Genomic DNA, 23,793 nt, shown 5'->3' on the forward strand with positions numbered 1-23,793 from the left:
GCCGTAGTTCCCTTGTCCTAAGTGACTTCTGTCTGTCCATTCAGTCTCCACGATAAGATCAGGGCTCTGTGGGGACCACAGGACTCCTTGTTCTTCTTGTCACCGAAGATAGCAGGCTGTTTGAAGTTGTAAACAAATAACTGGACTGAAGCTGCAGCCGTGATGACAATGGATATTAATCTAAACATGTGAAGTGTCTAAAAACATTAACACCGTTTCTAAATTTGCAATTTGTCATGTGTCGTGTCATTTTTCAACTTAATCTCAGTTCCCTACTGCCCTCATTAGGCATTCCACTTCTCTAACACGGTCAGACTCACGGTTGACAGATTATTAAAGCATTAAAATCAATGCGCAGAAGAACACATGGCTTTTATTTCACACATTAGTCCATCTTGTCACATCCCAGTTCCCACTTCTGTCAGAGTCGAGTTACATCACTTGAGCTGGTTAATCAGACTTAACCAGCGCCTATTTTATCACAGAAGCAGGCTAAGAAAAAAAATATTACTAAGTTAGCAATGTGTTACTGAATAAACATATTGTTAAACTCCGAGACAGTCTTTTGTCTCTTTTGAAATTTTCTCATAAATCCAGGGTTTTACAAGTAAAATGTACAATTTGTTAAGAAAGCATCAGCCCAGAAGTGGTGGAAAGTAACTACATACATTTACTCGGGTACTGTACTTCAGTAGCTACTTTACCTGCGTGTTTTATACTTTAATCCTACACCACAACCACGTTTCCATATGAACATATGAACCCACAAAGACGGGAGCAATTTGTACTTTCAATTTAATACATTATTCTTTTTTATTTTGCGATTATTTATGCACTTAAACATGTTGAAAGCCTAAATTATAATTGTAACAAAGTTCAATGGATTTTGCATTTCTTTTAAAAAAAGGCCCGAGTGCTTAAAAACGGAAATAAATAATGAGCTACTTTTGTAGAACTGAAAATATCGTGATGGAGCAGGGTCATGGCTGAGTGTAGCTGTTTAAGATTAGATAAGTTGAATCAATGAATCTTTTACTTCTCCAAAGAAATGTCTGCTTCATCCTTTGATGGCAGATTTGCTGTCCTTGCGCCCCGTGGCCGTTTTCTTGCTGACCCAGTGTATCTATCGGTGTGTTTCTGAGCTGATGGTTTACTGCAGACGCTTGTTAATCACTTCACGTGTTGTGTAACTTTATCCCGTTGTGTCCTTGTCTTGAGGTGGGGCTCCCAATCACGACTCACCGACGCGCACGATTTCACCCGGCTCCACTTTTCCAGATGGAGTTGGCTGGTTGTGTGTGTGTGTGTGTGTGTGTGTGTTTTCTCCCCTGTCGGAGGAGAATAGCAGAGATGTTTGTTTACACAAGGCCCTGGGCTCGGCCTTATCTGCTGCAGCCACTCACGCCGTGATTTCAGACTTTCTTCAGCCACTACTCGTGTGTTTTTTACGGACCATTGTTTTGTCGAATGGTTTCTAAAGATACACAGATTTCTTTTTCTTCCTCCCACCTCATTAAAAACCGACTGACATAGCTCTGATTTCAAAAGCCTGCACTTCGAACCCCACCCAAGCTGTGGCTGAGTTATGGAGTCCCGCCTGTCAGACAATCAGTGAACGCAGCTCTGAAGGCCCCTCACAGGGGGTCAAAACAAAGTTTGTTTCGGCGGCTAATTATTCTTCCAAGGATCAACAATCCTCCACTCTTTCCTTCATTTCAAGTTCTCTAAATGTCGAACAACTTTATTTTCCTTAGGTTTTAGGGGTAAAGCGTTCCATTGAAATCCACAACAGGAAACAATCATTTCATATTTTATATCCGTTAATTAAGTAAATGGATATAAACATTTCCTGAGAGATGCTAATATTTCCTTGATGAATCAATTAAGAGTCTTGGGCTACAACAATGTTTTTGTTAATAATGAATGTGTGGTCTATAAAATGTCAGAGAGCTGTGAGATGTATGCTTCAGATTCAAAATGAAAAAGTGTATCATTAATAACCCAGTGTGAGAAGTTGGAAACATGCAGTGAGGTAATGGAATATTTACTAAAGAAATTAGCCTATTTAACCAGTTATCAAATATGTTTATTAATGTTTTGGTATTTGACTAATAGCATTTAATCATTTAAAGAGCGACTTCACCCATTTCCCACTATGGCTTTAGTTTAGGGTGTATATGTACATTAATGCTTTCAAACTTCCCTCTGAGTTCCTTCAGATGACATCACCCGGAGGAGTTTCTCATCATTAGGAGTTCAGATGATATCATCTGGGGGAGCTCTGGAAAAGCACGTTGACCAAAATCACAACCTCTATAGTCTTGGCAACGAGATGATATATTCCGAACCGAAGGTTCCTCGGAGTGATGTCACCTGGAGGCGATTTTCAGCTAGAAAAAGTGGAGGGAAGTTTAAAGGCATTTACGTACGTTTACTACCCAAACTAGAACCAACTCGACGGTGTTACTCATTTTTGGTACATTTCTATATGCCAAGGTTTAAACATTAAGTTTATTCTTGAAAATAGCAGCCTTTCTTCAAGTCTCAATACATTTTATTTTATGACCATAAGAATTTGCTGATGTCTGGTCAACTTATACTGACTTGGTCACCCCCTCATTGACACATAGCTGGCTACAAAAAAAAGTGCAAGCTGTGATGAAAGCTTTTCTTCCTTGCAGATCCCTTCTCAGCTCTGTGACTCTTTAAGGACCCATCATTTCTACGATGTGCAAGCCTCATGCACGATGTGCAAGCCTGTGCAAGGGACTGTGGCAGCTCTCAGCTTCAGCTTGTTTCTTTCTTGAAGTAGTTCATAGTAGGTCCTGGAGTGGCCTGATTGTCCGGCTTTACAAAGCCGTCTGTTTGCTTCTCTTTGACTGACGGCACATGTTATCCGGTATTTGCAGGGGAGGGGTCCGTTGCTAGTATCACATGCTTCACAGACCCAGCAGCCCAGAGGCCTAGTGTGGATACAGCTGATTTAAAGTCTAACTTTTCCTTATGTTTTCCTCCTCTAATATCCATTTTTATTAATAAACCTTCCAATGTGTGTAGTTTTCCATAGCCAGTATTTATCTTTAAGGTCCTGTTAGATTCCATGTTGGGGCTGGTTTATAGTGGGATTGTGGTGTCACTGATTGTTGCTCTTTTATGAATGAATGTTTGGTTACTAAGGGGGGTGGGGGTGTTTTGACGTCACGTTCCCCTAAACAAACGTTAGAGCCGCCGGTCACGACACAGAGCGGGCACGCGCCCCTCCCACGCCACCGCTGCGGTTATAACGGGAGGGTCCGAGCGCAGACTGAGCACTCAGTCGGACGGTGACCCTGCTGCCAAAGCGTGAAAAGAGCCACAGATACAGGGAGGAAGAAATAAAGCGATGTACTGGGACACGATCATCAAACCGGGAGACAGAAGCACAGACGCCAAAGACTCGAAAATAAAGGTGGGTTAATTACATTTCATTGTTTTAAGGTGAAGAACACGCGTCAGGAAAGCATGTGATTCATTCATAACATCCTTGGTGGTTATTGATGACAATAAGAGTAAATAGTGGTTTTATTTGACCATATTTGGTTTATTTGGTTTAAAAAAAAAAACCTACCTTATATTTAGTGGAAGCAAACAACTACAATAAGTTATTCCCTAATATAACCGACTTTTTTTGTATCAAATTAAAATAGTTTTGCCTAATGAGGCGAATTATTTAGGTATTTAGAAAATAACATGCACTTAAGTAGAAGGCTTTCACACTCTTTGTTACTGGTTATTGATTTCCAGGCTGTTTATTTATTTGTTTTTTGCAACTGTGCAAAAACATCTGCCCAGGGGTCCCAGACCCCAGTGGCCCCAAAGTCCCAGGTTTACATAATTTGATTAATTGCAGATATGTGAGGAATGTGCTCTTGTGGAGTGACTTTGTTAACATATAACTTTAAAGCATTTAATGATTTTATTTTTGGAAGTGCTTTATGTATTTATTTATTTTGTCAGGTTATCTAAAGCCAAGTATTCAAAGGTTTTTTTTGTTTGTTTGTTTGTTTGTTTTTGTTTTGTCTCCCAATAGCAGTTGCTGAATTTGGAAAAACAGCCATAATTCACACTTGAGATGTTTCTTATCAGAAGACATTCGGCATTTTAGTTTAAAAACATTTATTCAAAATATCAAAAGATCATTTCAACGCTTCTTCTTTTTTTGGGAGGGGGTTCAGGTCATAAAACTGTGTATGGGGAGGATCAGCAGAGGCGTCCAAGCTTAGCCTGGTCATGATTGTTGCCTCTATCTTTAGATATTGACCAACAATAAGAGTTAGATGAAAATCACAAAGATAAAAATATGGAGGAAAGTCATGAACACATTGGTCTTTTTACTCAGATGGAGATTTGCCAAACTGGATATTACACAGAAGACTTCAGGACACAGGAAGTGCCAGCTGGCTTTGACTTTACATCTTATGGTGAGTTTAAACAATCCCTTAACTCCACCATGTTGCTCCATTACAAGTCAAACACTGGGGAACAAGGTTTACTGATGAGCAGCCGAGACAGATATGAGGATGAAGCATTTTTTTAATGTTTGTGTGATCTGCTTCCTCTTGAACCTCAGCAGCTGAAGGACAGAGGAAATATTTTCGCAGACAGTATCATCACATCTGTCAGAGCTTTCTCAATAAGACCTTGACACCGTGGGGTTGTCACTCAAAGAGGCTAGAGGCTCTGTCAGGAAAATGGGGTGCTGCTGTGTGTGTGTGTGTGTGTGTGTGTGTGTGTGTGTGTAATGCTGGGATGGGCTGTGGAAAGCAAGGACAGAGAGTAGCAGGGTGGTCGACACAATCCAGGTTGCACTCCCCTCTCTGTCCTACCTAATCCTTTCCTCCAGACTTCCCCCTGCAACAGATTTAGAGTCCCCCCCTGCCCATCCCTCCATCACTACTCAGTTGCACTCCCTCCAATGGCGTTTCCTCCTCTCTTCCTTCCCCTCCCTCCCTTGTTTCCTCCTCATGGCGGCCTCTATCCATTGATTTAAAGAAAAAAAAAAAAAGTCAGAGGTGCACGGGTTTGAGTGCTTGGCGCTGACAATAAACAAATGGCCTTTTCTGACTAAACGTTGAGTCTTTTCTTTAACAGCTTCTCCACTGAACTATAAATAACCTCTTGCTCAAAGGACCACACCAACAATTTGCATTTTGTACCATAGATTTCCTACCTCTAAGGCCACTGGTTTCAGCAAGAAAATCTGTTTGCAGAGAGTTGAAATGTAGTCGTTATATTGTCTGTCTATTGTAATTTATCTGTTAGCAGATTGGAACCGTATTCGTTGGTGGGTTATTCACTGATATTCCAACATCTACTCTAGCATAGACTTAAGACTATAACAGCTACATACATAGAAAATGAAAGATTATCAAAATAATTTACCTTAACTGCTATGTACTGCTGCATCATAGCAATGAAAAAGTAAATTAGATTTGATTTAACATAAACAGAAATAATAATTGCCCAGTGAAATCAATTGATAAAAAAACATTAGGCATTAATTTAAAAAATATGGGGTATGCTAGTGTGGTCCTTTACAAGCATAAACTGTGCTTCTATACTGCTGCCACCATCACTTACCGACTCCATCTGTCTCTCTCTCTCTCTCTGTGTGTCTGTGTGTGTGTGTGTTTAACCTCCAGACTACACTGGTGAAGACCTGTCTTTTCTGTTAGACAGTAAAGCACCTGGACAGCAGCAGTATCCAGCAGAAGGCAGCTACTCAGAACCAACAAAAGCTTCTCATTCTTACGATGCCAAAGGTGAGACTTCCAAACCCCAAACGACATATTCTTATTGTTTCTAATTTGACTGTAATGTCGATGGTGAGTTTGACTTGTCATTTGTCTTTGTCTCATTTGTCTCCAGCAAGCGCCAGTGACACTGCTCTCTTCAACCTGGACTCCTACCAGGAGTTTAACTGGTGGCCTTCATATCCTCATGGTGAGCCCCTGACTCTGTGGCCTCACTATTACTGGGTGTGATATCTTTTATTTTATTTATTTTTTAAAATAAAATTCCTTTTTGTGAAAAGCAGACGGGCTGTCGGTAGATCTGTCACAAACTGGATACCTGGAGTCTCCGCAGACATACCAGAGCCTGGTGCCTCAGAACGGTCAGTTCAGCCCGGCCATGGAGGGCAGCCACAGCCCCTTTGTGCCTGGAAAAGCATCAAACACATTACAAGGTAAGACATTTCACTTATGAATATTAGGAAAAAAATCATCCCCGGTTGTCTGAGATTTGCAAAGCAGTGAGTGATTCTGTATTTTGTTTCAGGTGAGACAGATCAGAACTACTATGACTCTGACGGTCAGAGACAATCCTCAGCCTTCTGGTCTGAATACTCGACTTCCAGCTTCTCTGCCCCTCTACCACACCTGCCTCCTTCCTCCTGCCCTTCAAATCCCAGCCCTCAGTCCTCAGACCAGTACTGCCCCCGTGTGGTCAAACGTAAAAACGCAGGCCCTCATAGACCAGAAGGCCACTTGAATGGCATGTCCGCTTATCCAGGTTAGAATTTACTGTTTGAATTTGTCTGTCTTCATGGGATAAGAGGTTTCTACCTGTTTATAAAAATGCCATGATCACAAATCTATTTATTTTTAAATATGTATAGAGGTCAAGTCAAAACAAAAGATGCTTCTTTCTGGTTCTGAAGAGTTGACATTATGAACAATCACGTGTTTTTGCTCTTGGTTGCTTTTAGCTGATAATACTACAAGTATGATTTTAAATGCAGAATTACCACTTATTGCTTTTACTAAAGCAACAGGTCTCAGTATATTATTACATGATGATAATAATGATAAGTCACCTTTCTACCTCAACTCACCTCCTGTTACCCAAATAAATAATGTATTTATTCATTAATTCAATCTTTCAGGTTCTGGTCCAATCCAGTTGTGGCAGTTTTTACTGGAGCTACTTCTGGACTCTGCCTGTCGTACCTTTATCTCCTGGACTGGAGACGGCTGGGAGTTTAAAATGTCTGACCCCACAGAGGTAAAGACATGTGCTGGTTTATGTAGTGGTGGAAAGTCACAGTTACTCAAGTGTTGTACATAGTATAAGTAGGATTATAAATGGAGGATTTTAATTCAGTTGTAACGTATCGGTACTGGTACCTACAGTGATCTGATGTCTAAACACAGCTTACTCCATATGTTTGTTGTTGCTCCCACAGGTGGCCAAGCGCTGGGGCCAGTGCAAGAACAAACCTAAGATGAACTACGAGAAGTTGAGCCGTGGCCTGCGTTACTACTATCACAAGAACATCATCCACAAGACGGCAGGCAAACGCTACGTCTACCGCTTCGTCTGTGATGTGCAGGGCATGCTGGGAAAGACGGCGCAGGAGGTCTTGACCAGTTTGAACGTTTTGCCCACAAACACAGATTCGTGGCAGTGCCCTGGGTTGGTAGCGGCAGCGGCATCGAAGCACAGCAGTGAAACATGGGGGTCCCAGTAGGAAACAGGTAGCTGAACTCTTGGTGCTGCTGACTGCTGACAGAGCAGATTTTAACAGAGTACTACAGACTGCAAGGTGAACACTGCCTCTGCAAGCCCTGGCTAAACTACGGTGACCTTATGGGACAATGCTGTCATAAGCAGAATCCATTTGATATATGTTGCATTTAAATTCAGGTTTAAAGACTGATTGCACACTGAATTTCAGAGTCTAAATGGTATGTTTTCTTAAATCGTAAAAATATTCTGATACCTGACCCGTAAACCTAAACCTTTTTAACCTCAGGGCCAAATACTGCTACACAGAAACTAGCCAAGGGCATTTTAAGCACTACATACTTTTTGCAACCTCTAGGACCATATTTTCATGTGTTTTCATGTGTTTTGTTTTGTTTTTTGTAAATGGTGTTTATTTGAAACTATATTTAGAGTTTTGTGCATTTATATGTATATTTTAAGGCAAAACTCTTGTCTACCTCTACTTTTGCTTGTCCCAGAAAACATAAATTGAGAAGTTTTTCAGGCAATCACTGTGAACATGTTAATCTGTGTGACGATGGTTTTGTGTAAATAAACTGTATATAAACGTAGTTAGTGTGAAGCGTTTACATTCAGAAAAGTTGTTTTAGTTCTAGGCACAAAGTTTCAATATTTAGTCTGGATTTGGCTTTTAACTATAAAAATATTAAAATGTGTTTCTTGTTTTTAATGAATTTTAGATTTTGTGATGCTACCATAATTTTGTTACTCTGCAATACGTCAAAAATACAGATTTTGATAGAAGTTTTTAATATAAGAAGCTGTGTTTACACTGATCAAAAAATGTAATAAGAAACCTAAATATGAACAAATGTGTAAGAGGTTACTAGTATCAGTTTCCATTCAGTGGAAAATATTTTGCCAGTGGGATTAATTAGAGGATCATTGCTGTGTAATTATTTTAAGGAAATATCTGTGGTGACTGAACTTTAGCCCACAGTATGCATAGGCTGCTATACTTTCATATTCAATGCTGCCTTCACGCGCTTCTCGTAAAGTATGGACGCCATAGGTTGCAAATTAAAGTTCATTGCTCCAACAAAGTTCGAAATACTTTGCAAACACATCTCTAGTTCTTAATCTAAACACAAGTCAGACTTTATATTGATTATTTTTGCAGTGGCCTTTTTGCCTCTGTGTTTTAGGAAGCATTAGAAACGGTGGGCATGGTATTTCCCGCCTTGTTTGAATGTGGATGCAGCTAATTTTTCCGGCGACGCCAAATGCGTCTTCCTTCCTGGAACCGACTTTATCCATCCATGCAGAACTGCTAAGAGGAGGCTACTGCAGGTACGGACACCTCTGCGGGCGAAACGCTGAAAAATGTCCAAAACCATTAAACTGGCTATAGCAGACACACTGGAGGACCTGTCGAAGCAGGACTTTGAAAAATTTTGCCATCAGCTTCTGGACCGCAGAGAGGAGCCGCGGGTCAGACGCTGCCGGGTGGAGGGGAAAAACTTCTTGGATATTACAGATGTGTTGGTTTCGACGTTCACCGAGGCCGGAGCTCTGAGGGTGGCCCTGGAAATACTGAGACGGATCGACTGTAACCATGAGGCGCAGTCGCTCGGTGAGTGACATTACCGTGGGTTACAGACCAACTGAGTAGGAAGTAGAGTAAAACGACCCACTTACGTGGGTGTAGCATCAACTGTTTGAGGCTGATTTCTGCTCGGACAAGCAAAAAACCGACTCACTTCACTTAAATAAACCGCGCATAGTTACACACTCCTGAATGAATAGCTCCAGGAGGAATAAGCACTTGGCCTTGAAAAAGCCGAAATCGAGGCTAATTAAGTCAACAGACTTTACTCTGGTAGGCTACTGTACATAGGTCTGCATACAGTTTTTAATTGTGTTACTTCATACTTTTGACAAAGTCTAGTTACTATACTTTGCAGGTGCAGATACTTAATCAAATATTTTATAAATTGTGATTGTATGATGTATTAAACCAGTTGGGCAACAAGGTTAGTCATAACACAGGAATGCACCGATAACTACCCTGTTGGCGTTAAATGGGACGTTCTGTATGAGTAAGTAATGAGTACTTTTACTTTAGGTGGACCGCTTCATGTACAAAGAGTTGGAGGACTGATACGACTCATGTAATAAATATGCTACAGTCAGGTGCCAATTAGCTTAGCATAGGTTTAAAAATAAAAGCTCACTTGCCAAATATACAATGTTATTTTCTGGTGTTAACACTGAGAATTCTCCACTGAGAACTACCCCCCCCCCCCTTTCCCCCTTTTGGACAGAGCAATTTCTTTCCTGTTACCAATTGTTGTGCTATTAATCAAAAGTCTGGCTTCAATCTTCCTGCTGAAGGTGAAAATCAAGGCAAGAATGAGATTAAGTAAATTCTCTAGAAATATCAAATATATCCTTCAAATAATTTCTAAAATAGACTAGTGAAAATCATTCAGACACTGCAACCCCCTACAGACCATTCTCACCCCAAGGCCCGTAGAGGTTGGGGAGGGTTGTGTCAAGAAGAGCATCCAGTGTAAAAACGGGGCCAAATCGACAAAGCGACCCTGAACTCCCAGGTTAAGCCGATAGGACAAAAAATAAAGACTAGTGAAAATCAAGGTACTGTATGTTGGCCATAAAGTTCTACTTCAGCTGAGCACATTTAAAAAATGAAGTTACAGTGCTCTCTGGTGAACAAACCTGGTCATTTTATTAATACTTGCATTATGTGGCCTTTATGTTGCACATGTTCGGAGGGTCTCCTACTAAAAACATCACATGCACCATAGCTGAAAACACTGTTGCATTGTTAGAAGTGTATTTTCTTTTCAATCATCCTTTGATCAGGAACCAAGGGCCCAGGTTTAGTCTCAACATTGGTAGGGACACAAAAACGAAACACCAGCCACCAGCTTTCCTTTTTGCCTAACCATGACTCTCTTTATATAAATAAGTTGAATTTAACTTAATTACATTTGCAATGTTATTTTCCACCAGAAATAACCAAACATCAGCCACAGTGAAACTCTGTTCATGCTACATAGTAACTTCCAGTCAGCGTTATTGAAAAATTTTTTATAATATAACACATTTCTGTTTCTGTTTTTGTTTTTACAGAGAGAGCCGGAAGATAATCGACCTATTTTAACGGTGAGTGTTTTTTTCCTTCTTTCTTTCTTTTTTTTTTTTTTTTTGCATATTTACTAAAAAGCATGTGTGTAATTATACTTAAAATTTCTTAAATGTTTTACAGGTGGAAGAACCGCAGCAGCGGTATTATTATGAGAAACGGTACTGCACATCCAAACATATTTCACAGTTTGCTGACTGACTCCTTCAAAGTATGATATCATAGGAAGTAAATAGTAGGAAAATACAAACATCTGTATCAAAATCTGTATTAAAAAATATATCCACAATTTAAAAAAAATACCCTGGCATCAAATGAAAGTACTTCATGCCCAGTATGTTGGTTGGTACTATTTATGAATGGTACATTTGTGCTTTAAAATATTTACAGTACGTAATTATCTCGTCAGCAAAGTAACCACCTATACTGTAACATTCTGACGCTCAGCCTGACATTTTGTTTTATTAAGCAACTCCCTTTTTTTTCCACTGATGCTTAAAATTGGCCGTGGTTGTAACTAGGCAAACACCTGGATAAAGTAAACCACTATATCGCCTGTTAAAGACTCATTAATCCTCAGAAACAACAAATCCTGGTATCAGATATTTAACCACTTTGTTGACTCAAGTCTTATTCTTTTCTCCTCAGAGAAACACGCAGTGCATCGAAACATCCTCTTCAAGCAAGTTTGTTCTTTCCAGCAAGAACGGCCATGCAAGACGATTATCTCGAGGAAACCAAAAACTATAGCTAAAAATGTTTTATATATTGTCATCCATAATAAAGTCTTCCATTAGCTGCTTTTCCTAAGTTGTTCAGAGTCTTTAATTAGTGAATAAAATCACATGGTGCAGTATTAATTCCAGTCATTCACAACACAGACTTATTAATATTAGTCAAACACATTAACGGAAAGAGGTTGTCGTATGCACTGTCCTTCACTAAATGACTAAAAATAATAAGACGCTATTGGCATTATTGGGTATATTTATCGATAGAATAATAGTACTCAACAACCAACAAATGGGTTTGCACCGGGAGAAACTCTGCTTTGACACCAACGGGACGGAGGCGAGAAGCCGTGTCTCTCTCCAATTCCTTGTCAGCCTCCTCTTTACGGCCCTGGATGGGAGGCAGAAAAAAGAGAGTAAGCCGGTACACGGACACCATCAGAGTAAACACATAATTCATCTGCAATTATCTACAAGCGCCACATTTTGGACACTAAACATTTTTTTGTATTTTCAATTATTTTGCATCTTGCATATAACTGTGTGGAAAGAGCAAAGTGGTGGCTTTTACTGTTCGCTCGCCCACAAACACCCACATTTACACCAGTTTTCTTTACTTCCCACTGCTCAGTTTTACCTCATTAGTTCCTTTGACTCGTACAGATCCTCCAGGGTCCTCGAAGGTGACGACCAAAACCAAGGAGGGCTTTTCCTTTTTGGCCTGGCTGGCAAGAAGTGTCTTTGGCTCTCCGGGAATCACGGTGAAACGTGACTTCTGTCAGAACCTCGGGGTAAGTCGAGACATATCGAGTCAAATAGTCCTTCAAATGAAAAAAACACTGTTACTATTTTTCCTCCTATAAACTTCACATTCAATTTAAATAATTTCAGAATAATTTATGGCTCAAAGGACAAATGTGAAAAGCACTTATACAAACACAAGTAGGCTGCAGATAAACAAGTGGTTTCATTTTTCTTTATATCTAATCTTCTTTTTGTTTTTTACATTTGTTTGCTAAAGACTTTGTAGATTCATGTTTCAGTTAATAAAACTTCTTGGGAATGTATTGTCCTTTTAATCGGTAGTACCTTTCTGGTGTGCGGCCACCAGCATGGCAGCATATAGCTCACATCATTCTCTAGAAGCCATTTGAATGTTTGGTCTTTGTATTGGCCAAACTGAATGGTGCACCTGCTCACAACTAGCCTGTGGTACAGGGGTCCCCGCCCTCAGAGAGAACGAGGTCCTTCGCATCAGCCTCCACCTCTCCAGCCTTCTTAACTGTCTTGGTACTTTGAGCTGCTTTTAGAGGCCGCAAGCGCAGAGCCTCCTGTGAGTGGGTTGTACTCCAACTCCCCATCTTAGGTCCTACGGAAATTGGGGTCACCTTTTTTAATGAAAATTAAAATAAAACAAAAATGTGAGTATCATTTTAAATGTTCAACGAGACTTTTAAATTCAAGTTCGTGAGGTTAAACTTACAGCCACACAGGCTTTGGTTTTTGACCCTGCAGAAAGGGAGCAGTGGATCAACATGTTATATTATCCAGTGGGCCTCCGTGTGAAACACAGATCCCTCTATAATGTCCAACATCAAGGGCTACTAGGCTGCATGATTAATCTGCCCGTTAATTTCTCCATCCATGAACTGTTTGGTCTGTAAAAATGATAAATGTTTGGCATGTTTTCTTGGTGAATGATTAACTCGTTTTCAAAACAGTTGCACATTCACTTCTTTTAAATGACTCATCATTCAGTATCAACACTTCAAGCTTCAGATTTGTTTTCCATTACTGTGCTTAGTATTTACTAAAATACTGGATTATTTTGTTCTAAAATTACCAAAATGTCCAATGGTTCTGCCACTTTATCTACAGATAGCATATAGAGTCATATAAACCTTTTCATTTTATGGTAATTTAGATTTTTCTCAAATCAAACATAACATGTCCCAGCCGCTTAGAAGTTTGGATCTTTCTGGTTGAAAACAGGCAGACATTTTAGATTATAGACCAGGGACCAACTCATGTCTGTTGAGTCTCTGTTGGACCGTTTTTAAAGAGCAGTCACGAGAATCAGCCATAAGATTTCTTATCCATGTGTCTCTGCCACCTCGTTGCAGTTCATAAGCCTCAGTGTGTCCAGAGTAACTTGAAGAGCCCCCTGTCTCAGTGAAGGTATAGAAACCAGGAGGTCTGCAATGTTCAATGTCCACATGAATTTTCCCCTTCTCTCACACACTCACACTCTCTCACACTCTCTCTCTCTCACACACACACACACACACACACACACACACACACACACACACACACACACACACACACACACACACACACACACACACACACACACACACACAGGCTGTATATAAATAAAGTTGAATTGAAAAAATTAGCGGTACCCCTACTTCCGCATTTTTTTCCCTTACGTATTCGTGCAGCCTCTTCGGCGCGGAGGAGACCTGTGAAAACCGTGCGTCAGAAGTCAGTCTGTTATCTTCGGGGATAAATGGCCCCTAAAACCATACGAACTGCTTTGGCAGAGACATTGGAGGATCTGTCGAAGCAGAACTTTGAAAAATTCTGCCACCAGCTCCTGGACCGCAGGGAGGGACCGCGAGTCAGACGCAACAGGGTGGAGGGGAAAAACTTCTTGGATGTCGCAGACGTTGTGGTTTCGACCTTTACCGAGGCGAAGGCTGTCGGAGTAGTTATGGACATCCTGAGACAGATCGACTGCAACGAGGACGCAGAGAGTCTCGGTAAAAAGAAAGAAAAAGAAAAAAGCGCATAGAGAAACCGTTTCCTCCTCTGGTTTCAGTTTGCAGAACAAAAACATTCATATACATTAAAGACAGATGTTGAAGTCTAATCGAAAAATATATTTGTTATAGTAATATAAGACTAAAGGCTGCATAAAGTTAGTTAGAAATTAAAAGAGAAACAGCAAAACTCATCTTCGTCCTTTTTACTTTTACTTTTCAATGGCGACTTCCGAGTTTCCGCAAATTGTTTTTTAAATCTTCGGTCTCATTTCCTGCAAAAAGTAAGGTGCCGTCACAACTGAATTTCGCGATTCAAATATGGAGCCAGTCTGGTAAAGTACATGTGGAGACTGCAGAGTTGGAAAAGGAGCAGCAGACACTTGCTTCTTTTTTACCTATGGTAGAGCTCAAACTACTAAACTTAGTCTGAAACTGATATATATATATATATATATATATATATATATATATATATATATATATATATATATATATATATTTTTTGCTAAGCTATAATTAACATGTAATAGACTAAACACACATTAATATCCTGGGAACTATTTTCATACCCCACCTGAGATTCTTCACTTTGTCCTTATTGTGTGATTGTGGAGACACAAAGTCACATTACATTAAGCTGAAACTCTTTTAGTTTACACCTTACTGTTGTTTTCAGTCAGCTTTCATAAAATGTCAACCGTTTTCCTTTAATCTGAATAATTTCAATGGTAAACCCAAACTTAACCACCACATGGGACATAAACCATAGGACATGCATACACTCACTGGCCACTTTATTAGGTACAACTGTACAATCGAACGCAATCCATTACGGCAGCTCTGCCATAAATTCTACTTTTACATTGTTATAATTTCTCAATTTTTATGTTGAAATGATGAGAAAGGTGATAATTCTACTCTATGTTTACTATTGAGGCCATAGTTGGTAGTTTAGAAAGTCAATCCAAGTGTGTCTTGCCATTAGTCCCCAGTTCACTGCCCCGTGACAGTGAATCTTAAATCTACTTGTTTTGAGTTGCTTCTCACCCACAAAGTTTTATTTCATGTGGTGAATTCACTGCTTCGAGACTGTGTGTCCTACAACACACAATCTCAACCTTTCATGCCATCACATTCTTTTTTAACAGTGGCTTTCTGTTTTTTCTTTTTGCAGCTAAACTGGCAGGTGTTCAATCCGGAGATGGTGAGTTGTTTTCTGTTGTATTTCTTATGACATAAGACATACGTTTTAAAGTCAAAATGTTGATCCCACTTAGAATGACTGATCTGATAAAATAGTTGTGTACACAGCCAGAGAGAAGAAAAAAGGCCATTGAAGGTGGGAAAAGTAATCCATGTGCACCGATTACTGAACTATGCAAACAGAATACAATTTTTTTCCCCAGCCATTTTTTCCTCCCCCCTGGCTCCAGAAGTTTTGATCAATAAAAAGCAGCCTATAGCACCCCAGCATCATGGAAGTAATCCATAAGATCACATCTGGACTTAATTTCTCATTTTGACAGCAAAGTCGGTGGTTTCCTAGTTATTTTAACCCCAACGTTAAAACCTACAGCTGGTTCTCATGTTTTGCTGACTGGTGTATTCAAGCTTTAAAGAATACAACTTACCAATTCCCCTAACCCTGCAGTTCAGCAGGCACTTATATCAGCTCAGTGGAAGCTCAAACATAGAATTAATTGGAATGTTCTATAAGGCCTGAAGACTGTGATAACTGAAATAATGATAAAGAAATCAGTTTGTTTAAGCCATTTGAATGTTCTCTTTCAGCTGCAGGATCTGGTGGAGCAACTGGTAATAACACTAGGGCAGAAGGAGGATGCTCAAGTAAGTCTTCTCAGTTAATACCTTTTACTCTGCTCAGTAGAGATGTTAATCTGCCCAGAAGCCCAGAGTGTGACAAGAAATACATATACTATAATCTACTGCATAGTAGGTTATTTAGAAATGAAAAGAACTCGGCAACATTTGTTGACTAATGAAAGAATCATTATTATACAGATTATTATACAATACTGGAGCAACTGTTAAGAACAGGTTTAACACGATCAAGAGGTGCTGCGGATTAGTGCTGCATGATATAAATGAATTTAAAAAACAGAGTTGGACGAGAACATTGACTCCACTCTCATGTTTGTGCATTAACAATAGAGCTAGAGCCAGAAGATGGTTAACTTAGTATAAAGACGGGAAAGAGGGGGAACAGATGGTCCAAAGCTCACTAGCACATTGTCTATTTTTTTTAGTAGTTATAAGAAACAGAAGTGTTTGAGCTGCTTCCAGTCTTGATGCAAATCTACAGTAGCCGTCTCCAAGCTACATCTTAAACATACAGACGACAGTGTGATATTTGTCTGGCAAGAAATCAAAGACATTTCCCAAATGCCATCATACAGTAAATACTAAAGACATGAGAGACAAAATGGCATTTGGGGAATGTATCCTGTCAGCTGTAGGAGTCATTTTGTCTCTGTTAGCTGCTGTAACAAAAGGAGTAACAACTAGAAAAGGCAATTTCCAAGGAAATTACGTGGGAGAGCTGTTAAGTCGCCCGGTAGAGGCCGACCGCTCAGAAGCGGCTGAGAGCAGAGGCGTTTGTACGTTCAAAGCCGCAAACGCTGAAGAGAGATAAATACAAACAAAAAGAGAAAGAAGAAGATGACAAGAAAAGGAAAAAATCCAAAATCCCAGGAAAAGTTGAATTAAGAAAAGAAAAAAGTAGAAAGTAACAATGGAGGAAGTAAATAAGTAAAAAGTTGATATTTAAAGTGTAAAGAAGCAGAAAAAGAAGCAAAGTAAAAAGTTGCTATTGAAAGTGTAAAGAAAAAAGTAAGAAGTGAAAAAGCAACAACTTGATTAACAAAAGTGGAAAGAAGTAGTAAGAAACAAAGGAAAAGGTAAATATTCCCAAAGTTAAAAGAAACAAAAAAAAGAAGCAAAGTAAAAAAGTTGCTATTAAAGTGTAAAGAAAAAAGCTAGAAGTAACTAATTAGAAATGAAGGAACCATTTTAATGCTGAAAAACTGTTGAAAAAAAAAAGTTGAAAAGAGCTTTTAATTTGAAAGTGTGTTTCCTGTCTGTGTCTGCGTGGTAGTTTGTGTGTCCACTGTAGGGAGACTTCAAAACAAACTCATTTTAGCATTTAAATGCTAAATAATTAAAATAAGAATGATAAAAGGCTTTTACTTTGAAAGTGTGTTTCCTGTCTGTGGGTGTGTGTGTAGGGAAACTTCACCACAAAGTCATTTTAGCATTTGAATGCTAAAAAGTGGATAAAATATTATGAAAGGCTTTTATTTTGAAAGTGTGTTTCCTATCTGTGAGGGTGTGTGTGTGTGTAGGGAAACTTCACCACAAAGTCATTTTAGCATTTAAATGCTAAAAAGTGGATAACATATTATGAAAGGCTTTTATTTTGAAAGGGTATTTCCTGTCTGTGAGGGTGTGTGTCTGTGTGTGTCTCCACTGTGTATGTTGAGGGAGAAAAACTCAGGTAAAGTGTGTGGACACAGCTCTGAGGCTGATTACATGACGTCATGCAGCTGTGTCCGTTACCATGACAATGACTGCTGCCCGCTGCCCGCCTGCTGAGTCATGTGAGCCAAATGCAAAGGCAGGCTGGAAAAGTGCTGAGACTATGCCTCGCAAAATGCTCAAAATATGAAAAAGTATTAGTCCTATCGAAACAATTCAAAAACTGTGAGTGACAAAAGGCTTCAATGAACACACTGATGTACTTTATTTGAAGATACTCCATAAAATGAAGGCGTGGTGGCGATTTTAAAACAGCCCCCCGTTTGTGATTTGATTAGAATTTAAGAACCTCTGTTATAATGGGCTCCAATGGGAGTTTTGACGGCACTCTCTCTGCTTCTGGACACTTGGAGAAAGAACCGTCAGTCCTGTCACTATGAGAGTTACATTTACTGAAAGAAGACAAAAATACCTACATTCTGATGTATAGTTTGTTTATGTAAGATTAAAGTTGACTGAAGGAAAGAAGGAAAAGAAGGAAAAAAGTTGCTAAAAGTGGAAGCTGAAAAGTTAGAGTGCGTGTGATGTCACCCACTCTAGCTGCTCCAACATTCCGCAATACACACTAATGGAAAAGTTGAAAAAGCTCCAAAAGTTGCCTAAAACTAAAACTGCGATTATTCAAAAAGTATAAAAGATAGAAAGAAGCTGATCCACCCAGAAAAAGTTGAAAGGGACTAGACCCGTATAAACTTTAAATGAAGTTTCTACTCCAAAGTATGACGACACAAGAGGCAGATGAAAAGTGGCAAGTTGAAGGGAAATTTTAAGTGCCTTCCATTCATTTTCTATGGGAAAAAAAGTTCATAAAAAGTGAAATATAATAAAAAGTATAAAAGTTATTAATGAGAAAAGTAATACCACCCCTGTCCTAAAAGGGACCTATGTTTAGGAAGTGGAAAGAAGTTTCTACGACAAACCGTCTAGGACTAGATAGCGACCGAAAAACGGGCTATAATAATAATAATAATAATAATAATAAAGAAAAGGATCTCAATAGTGTGAGAGCTGTGCTTACAGCTCTCCCACTAATAATAATAATAATAATAATAATAATAAAGAAAAGGATCTCAATAGTGTGAGAGCTGTGCTTACAGCTCTCCCACTAATTAATGGTAAAGCTACCGTTGGTGGGGCCTGGTTGCAGTTGAATCAGTGCAATGCTGCACATGTACAGATGACTTATAGAAATATGGGAAATCATATTAGTCCTCACAAAATCCAACAGTCTGTGTTGTTATTGTTTGATTAATATGTCACATCTTCATTTTGAATGAAAACAGTGTTAGTTCCACAGCTTTATGAATTGAAGCCCTCTCTATAAATGAACTTAACTGTAGCCTGATGTCCAAATCAAATCAATAATTTTTGTCTCCTCTGTCCTCAGCCAAGCACTTTGTGGACAAACATAAAGTTGAACTCATCAAGAGAGTGAGCAACATCGCGCCCATTTTGGACGAGCTGTTATACAAGGATGTGATCCAAGAAGAAGTTTATGATAAAATCAGAGCTATCCGTACCCCTCAGGATAAGATGAGGGAGCTCTTCTCTGGTCCCCTGAAAGCTAGTGTAGCCTGCAAAGATGCCTTCTACAAAATACTTGAGAAGAATGAGCCATATCTCATCAAAGACCTCAAGGAAAACAACTAGATGTTGAGGGAATCAATTTTTAGACCAAACACAAATGTTTTTTAAGCTTTGTCTGTGGCATTTTTCTACTTGGCTTTATTTCCAGCATCCAACCTTTAATCAGGGTTGTTTCCCTTTGTTTCATTAATTTGTTACAAATTGTATGGTTTTCATTGTTTCTCCTGCTCTGATTATTTAATTGCTTTATTTTAAACAAAACACACAATGACATTTTGTTTTGCCTGTCAGGCTCCAAAACAGATGCAGCAGAAGTTTGTCAATCATGATAAAAATATAAATGAGGTTTTATCATCCCACAAGTGAAGTTGTACTGCATTTTAATGCAGTTATTTCATGTCTAATCTTCATTTATGCCAAATATTTACTCCCATAACAATTGTTGTAATTCATTTATAATGTATTGTATTTTTAAATTTATAATACAATCTTCTGAATACTGTGTTTATTCTTCATGGGTTGAGTTAATCAAGTGGAGCAAGTACAATGATGTTAGAGTGTAGAAAAGCATGCGCCACACACACACACCGAGAATGTTTCCACCAAATGCTGTTTCATTAATAAACCTTTTTTACAGTAGTACTGAAATTCTGTAACATGCTTCTGCACAGTCAAACATGAGACATAAACCCCTTGGTGACAGACTTTCCTTTTGTCTGACTGACTGAGATGTGTCTTTGCAAAGGATTTGAATCTGGCAGATTACAGAAGGCAGATTCTCATTTTACAGGTGAAATGCAGCAGTTTTAAATATTTACAGGCCTTTGAGACTGGGCAGTAAAGTTACTGTAACAAAAAAACTGTAAATTTTACAGTATAATACTGGCAGCAAGGTTGCCAGCCCATTACTGTAATTTTTACAGTAAATTTCCTGTAATTAAAATACTGTTCTTTACTGTAAATCTTAAAATACATAAAGATACTGTATTTAAGAATTCTACAGTAAACTACCTGGGCTTACTTTCCAGTATAGTACTGTAAAATTAACAGTAAACTACCCAATTTTGTGCATTTGAATAAACCAAGTAAAGTACTGTATTTAGAGTAATTTAGGCAATTTACTTAATACCTACTACTTAACACAATCATTACTTTATGTTTACCACTAAACTGCATAGGATTTATGATATGTCATGTTTATAAGTATGGTATTACTATTAAAATAAGTAGCTTTTTCTTAATGAAAGAAAAAAGTCAAAGACAATTTAAAAGTCAACATTTTATTTAAAATAAGCAAACTTTCATAAAACAACTTTCAAATAAAAGTGTACAAACAGACTTTCTACAAGGACTTCAAGTGATTTACATTTTTTAAAAATATTTTTTTAAACGTTCCTGAAAAGGAGTCCTGAAACTGCAGTCCAGCCTGAGAGCAGTGACACAGTGCCACCACAACAGATTAAAAATAAACAATGAATATGTGCTTAAAATGTAGCTTTAAGAGTTTGGTTGAAAATATAGGATAAGCTGAACTGTGGTGTTGATACTGTTCAAATACTCACTGACCTGAATCTATCTTCATAAAATGTCCAAAGGACTTTTGTTCCTCTGAAAACCAACAACTGAGAACTTCTGACAGGGAGCAGCTCCAATAGAAGAATCGAAATGCATCACATGATTCTGTTACAGTTGGTCTGTGTGGTAGCTAAAACAAAAAGAAATAACAAAACACAATGTTAATACTCAAGCTAAAAATTCCTTAAAAAAATATATTTGGAGAGAAAGGCATACGGAGACCAAAACCAAAACAGAGCTCAGAGAGAGACAGAAAAAGTTGATGAAGTTGATGAAGAGAGAGTCACAAACAGATGAAAAGACAAACAACCCAACAAAATCAAGATCACATTGGTTATTTTTTGTGTGCTGCTCACATTTTAAGAATTGGATGGATGGATGCTATTCCATGAAGAGTCGAGTCATGTGGGTTCACCGTAGTCTGTTTCTTCCACACAAGTTGCCCTGTGCTCTTGGATGTCACTTTTCCCTTTGATGTTTTTGCTCCGCTCTCTGGGTTTATGCGTCTAACAAAGTATTAGAAAATAGAGTATTTAATAGAAGTAAAATATCATCATCATCATCAGACAATAACATCACTGTTATTTTTGGAGGGCGATATAAATTACTTGTAAAATGTTTTTGGCCACCATTTAAACAGATAAGGTACAGGTAGGTACTCAAGAGATGGTACTCAACCATGTATGTATGAGAGTTAAACACTTACCTTTGAATGAACTCGAGTGTACACACTGCCTCCCCCTGGTATTCAAGATTAAAAATGTATTGGACTGAAAAAAAAGGGGCAAGACCAGATAGAAAGGTGGTCTAGGTGCTCTCACACGATCTCACCTTCAATGCTCACCATCCAGTGACCACTACTCAAGTTGTTACCTTAAAAAGAAAAGTAATAAATCTGAAACACTGTTTTTTACCCAACAAGCAAATCAGAAATGAATCTAAAAATGAAGTAAAATCGTATGCCCATTGGTTCACGTCGCGAATGATCAGTTCACAATACAGCGACTGTGGCGCAGGAAGATAGAGCGGTTGTCCAGGAATCTCACAGTTGTTGGTCCCCGACTCCTCCAGTCACATGTCCAAGTGTCCTTGAGCAAGACACTGAACCCCAACTTAGTTGCTCCCGGTGAGCGGTGTATGAGTGTGTGTGTAATTGTGTGTGTGATTGTGAGTGTGAATGGGTGAATAAGAAGCAGTGTAAAGTGCTTTGAGTGCCAATAGGTAGAAAAGCGCTATATAAAAGTGCAGAACATTTACAGTGAAAGTGATTTTACTGTTCATAGCACTTGCAACACTTAGCTTGCGCGGTCATAAACCTCGGGCACAAAATGCATATTTTACCATAAGCCAACATAAAGTTAATGCTGCAAGTCAGATCACACACGCAATAATTATGTAAAGTTAATGAATATTTTTTGAACAACTTTAACCTTTAGTAGATATTAATGCAAATTTTGGCTGTTTTATTAAAGTGTTTGCATAAAGGTAACATTAACCAACAGTGGATAAGACATGACAATTGACCATAAATGAAAAAGTCCAGCGCTTAACAAGTAACATCTGAATCACTAACTTAAGTAGCTTAATGTTAGTGAATGTAGAGAACCTGGCTTAAAACATTACACTTAACGTATAACATTACAGAAGGTAGTTTTCTTCATACAAATAAACTAGCGGTTATATACCTAACTGGCAGCAGGAATGTCGGCTCCATTTGAATGGTTCGGCATAATTTTTCAACTAACTAACGATGAATTATGTGGCATAAAACTTAACATCAACGTTAGCGTGAAATGCTAATTACCTAGTTAACGTTATTTTAGCATTAGCAGCATAGCTAATTATGCTAGCGCATCAAAATGACATTATTGATACATTTACAAAATGTGCTTATCAAATTAGAACAGGGATATACCGTGACAACATTTGGATAAAATATACTTAATAATCACGTACGTTAAATGGCTGTAAATCTCTCCTCTTGCCGCCAACAATAATCATTAAATGGTTGACATCCCAAGGCATCAGTGCATTTAAAAGTACAGCAGTATGCTGTAGAAAATGCCGCTCAGAACTTTCCAGAAGTGCAATCTAATTACATTGCCAACAATACATTGCTGTTTACAGCAATATGCTGCAATATTAAAATACAGTAGAATCTCAATGTAAAATTTACAGCAATTCGTATTATAGTAAAGCATTAGTGATAAAAGCTTTTACAGAATTTGTAGCTCTAGAGGATGATGCAGAAATTTGAATTTCTATTCATTGCATATAGTCTCCATCTGCTTATGTACCATCTAAACCTCTGAGTGAACTGGATTTTTAATAATGAATAAAAATATTTTTAAGGTTTCCAGAATTAAACCCAGAGTTGTGTCAACCCCACCAAACATAACCAACATTCCCCTCCCCAGCTGTGCAGTGCCGGTCCAAGCGGTGGAAATTGCGGAGGGTTGAGTCAGGAAGAGCATCCGGCGTAAAAATTGTGCCACATTGACATGTAGACAATGATCCATGGAGACCATGAACTCACAGGATAAGCCGAAAGGACAAAAAATTAAAAATAGCACTAAAATGAATAAATATATGCTTATGTTAGATGCATCCTTCCAGTGATGTTAAACCGTCACAGTGTGCAGCGGTAGAGTGGGCGTTGGTTTTGGAAGAAGCATTTTTCAAAAAAGTGAAAAACGAATCGGGACTAACGCAGACCATCATCAGGCCAAGTCCTCGACGGCTTTCGGATGGTAACTAAGCCAAACGCACAAATGTGGCTGGACTGGATACTTTATTGCGTTTTTTAACATTCACCGGCATCGAAACAAACTTAGCAGAGGAAAGAGAGAAAGATCGGAGAGTTTTATTTCCACGAGGATTTAAACTTGTAACATTCAGCAATAAATGATTTTCTGCAGCT

At 38.7% G+C, this 23,793-nt stretch overlaps 2 protein-coding genes and 2 long non-coding RNA genes across 7 annotated transcripts; 3 read left to right on the forward strand and 1 right to left on the reverse strand.

Annotated features, from left to right (window-relative positions):
* The first annotated feature begins 3,186 nt into the window (after positions 1-3,186).
* On the forward strand, positions 3,187-8,099 carry etsrp (ETS1-related protein). Of its 3 annotated transcripts, none has more exons than XM_067510629.1 (8): positions 3,187-3,448; positions 4,379-4,460; positions 5,715-5,801; positions 5,908-5,982; positions 6,074-6,226; positions 6,319-6,552; positions 6,926-7,044; positions 7,226-8,099. In XM_067510629.1, exons 1-8 carry the CDS (start codon positions 3,383-3,385, stop codon positions 7,508-7,510), a joined length of 1,101 nt encoding a protein of 366 aa, XP_067366730.1. In that variant the 5' UTR covers positions 3,187-3,382; the 3' UTR covers positions 7,511-8,099. The 3 variants fall into 3 exon arrangements, with proteins under 3 accessions (XP_067366730.1, XP_067366728.1, XP_067366729.1); XM_067510627.1 differs by having other exon boundaries at positions 3,189-3,448; positions 5,682-5,801; XM_067510628.1 differs by having other exon boundaries at positions 3,200-3,448; positions 5,682-5,801; positions 6,077-6,226.
* A 2,556-nt stretch (positions 8,100-10,655) lies between these two features.
* On the forward strand, positions 10,656-11,463 carry LOC137130454 (uncharacterized). The gene is made up of 3 exons (XR_010914850.1): positions 10,656-10,677; positions 10,781-10,818; positions 11,306-11,463. It is a non-coding gene; the product is annotated as an uncharacterized lncRNA (long non-coding RNA).
* LOC137130455 (uncharacterized) lies at positions 11,449-13,940 on the reverse strand. Of its 2 annotated transcripts, none has more exons than XR_010914852.1 (5): positions 13,821-13,940; positions 12,872-13,046; positions 12,478-12,776; positions 12,026-12,209; positions 11,449-11,779 (listed from the first exon to the last, which is right to left on the reverse strand). It is a non-coding gene; the product is annotated as an uncharacterized lncRNA (long non-coding RNA). The 2 variants fall into 2 exon arrangements; XR_010914851.1 differs by having other exon boundaries at positions 13,800-13,879.
* On the forward strand, positions 13,808-19,802 carry pycard (PYD and CARD domain containing). The gene is made up of 4 exons (XM_067510630.1): positions 13,808-14,153; positions 15,331-15,360; positions 15,948-16,004; positions 19,099-19,802. Exons 1-4 carry the CDS (start codon positions 13,901-13,903, stop codon positions 19,359-19,361), a joined length of 603 nt encoding a protein of 200 aa, XP_067366731.1. The 5' UTR covers positions 13,808-13,900; the 3' UTR covers positions 19,362-19,802.
* The last annotated feature ends 3,991 nt before the right edge of the window (positions 19,803-23,793 follow it).

The sequence above is a fragment of the Channa argus genome, chromosome 7, assembly GCF_033026475.1.
Source record: "Channa argus isolate prfri chromosome 7, Channa argus male v1.0, whole genome shotgun sequence".
Classification (NCBI taxonomy): domain Eukaryota; kingdom Metazoa; phylum Chordata; class Actinopteri; order Anabantiformes; family Channidae; genus Channa; species Channa argus.

Coding starts and splice junctions, on each gene's coding strand:
- etsrp (XM_067510627.1), top strand. CDS start 3,383: ATGTACTGGGACACGATCATCAAACCGGGAGACAGAAGCACAGACGCC. Junction 6,553..6,925: donor TGGCATGTCCGCTTATCCAG/GTTAGAATTTAC, acceptor TCAATCTTTCAG/GTTCTGGTCCAATCCAGTTG. Junction 7,045..7,225: donor AAATGTCTGACCCCACAGAG/GTAAAGACATGT, acceptor TTGCTCCCACAG/GTGGCCAAGCGCTGGGGCCA.
- pycard (XM_067510630.1), top strand. CDS start 13,901: ATGGCCCCTAAAACCATACGAACTGCTTTGGCAGAGACATTGGAGGAT. Junction 15,361..15,947: donor AGGTGTTCAATCCGGAGATG/GTGAGTTGTTTT, acceptor GTTCTCTTTCAG/CTGCAGGATCTGGTGGAGCA. Junction 16,005..19,098: donor GGCAGAAGGAGGATGCTCAA/GTAAGTCTTCTC, acceptor CTCTGTCCTCAG/CCAAGCACTTTGTGGACAAA.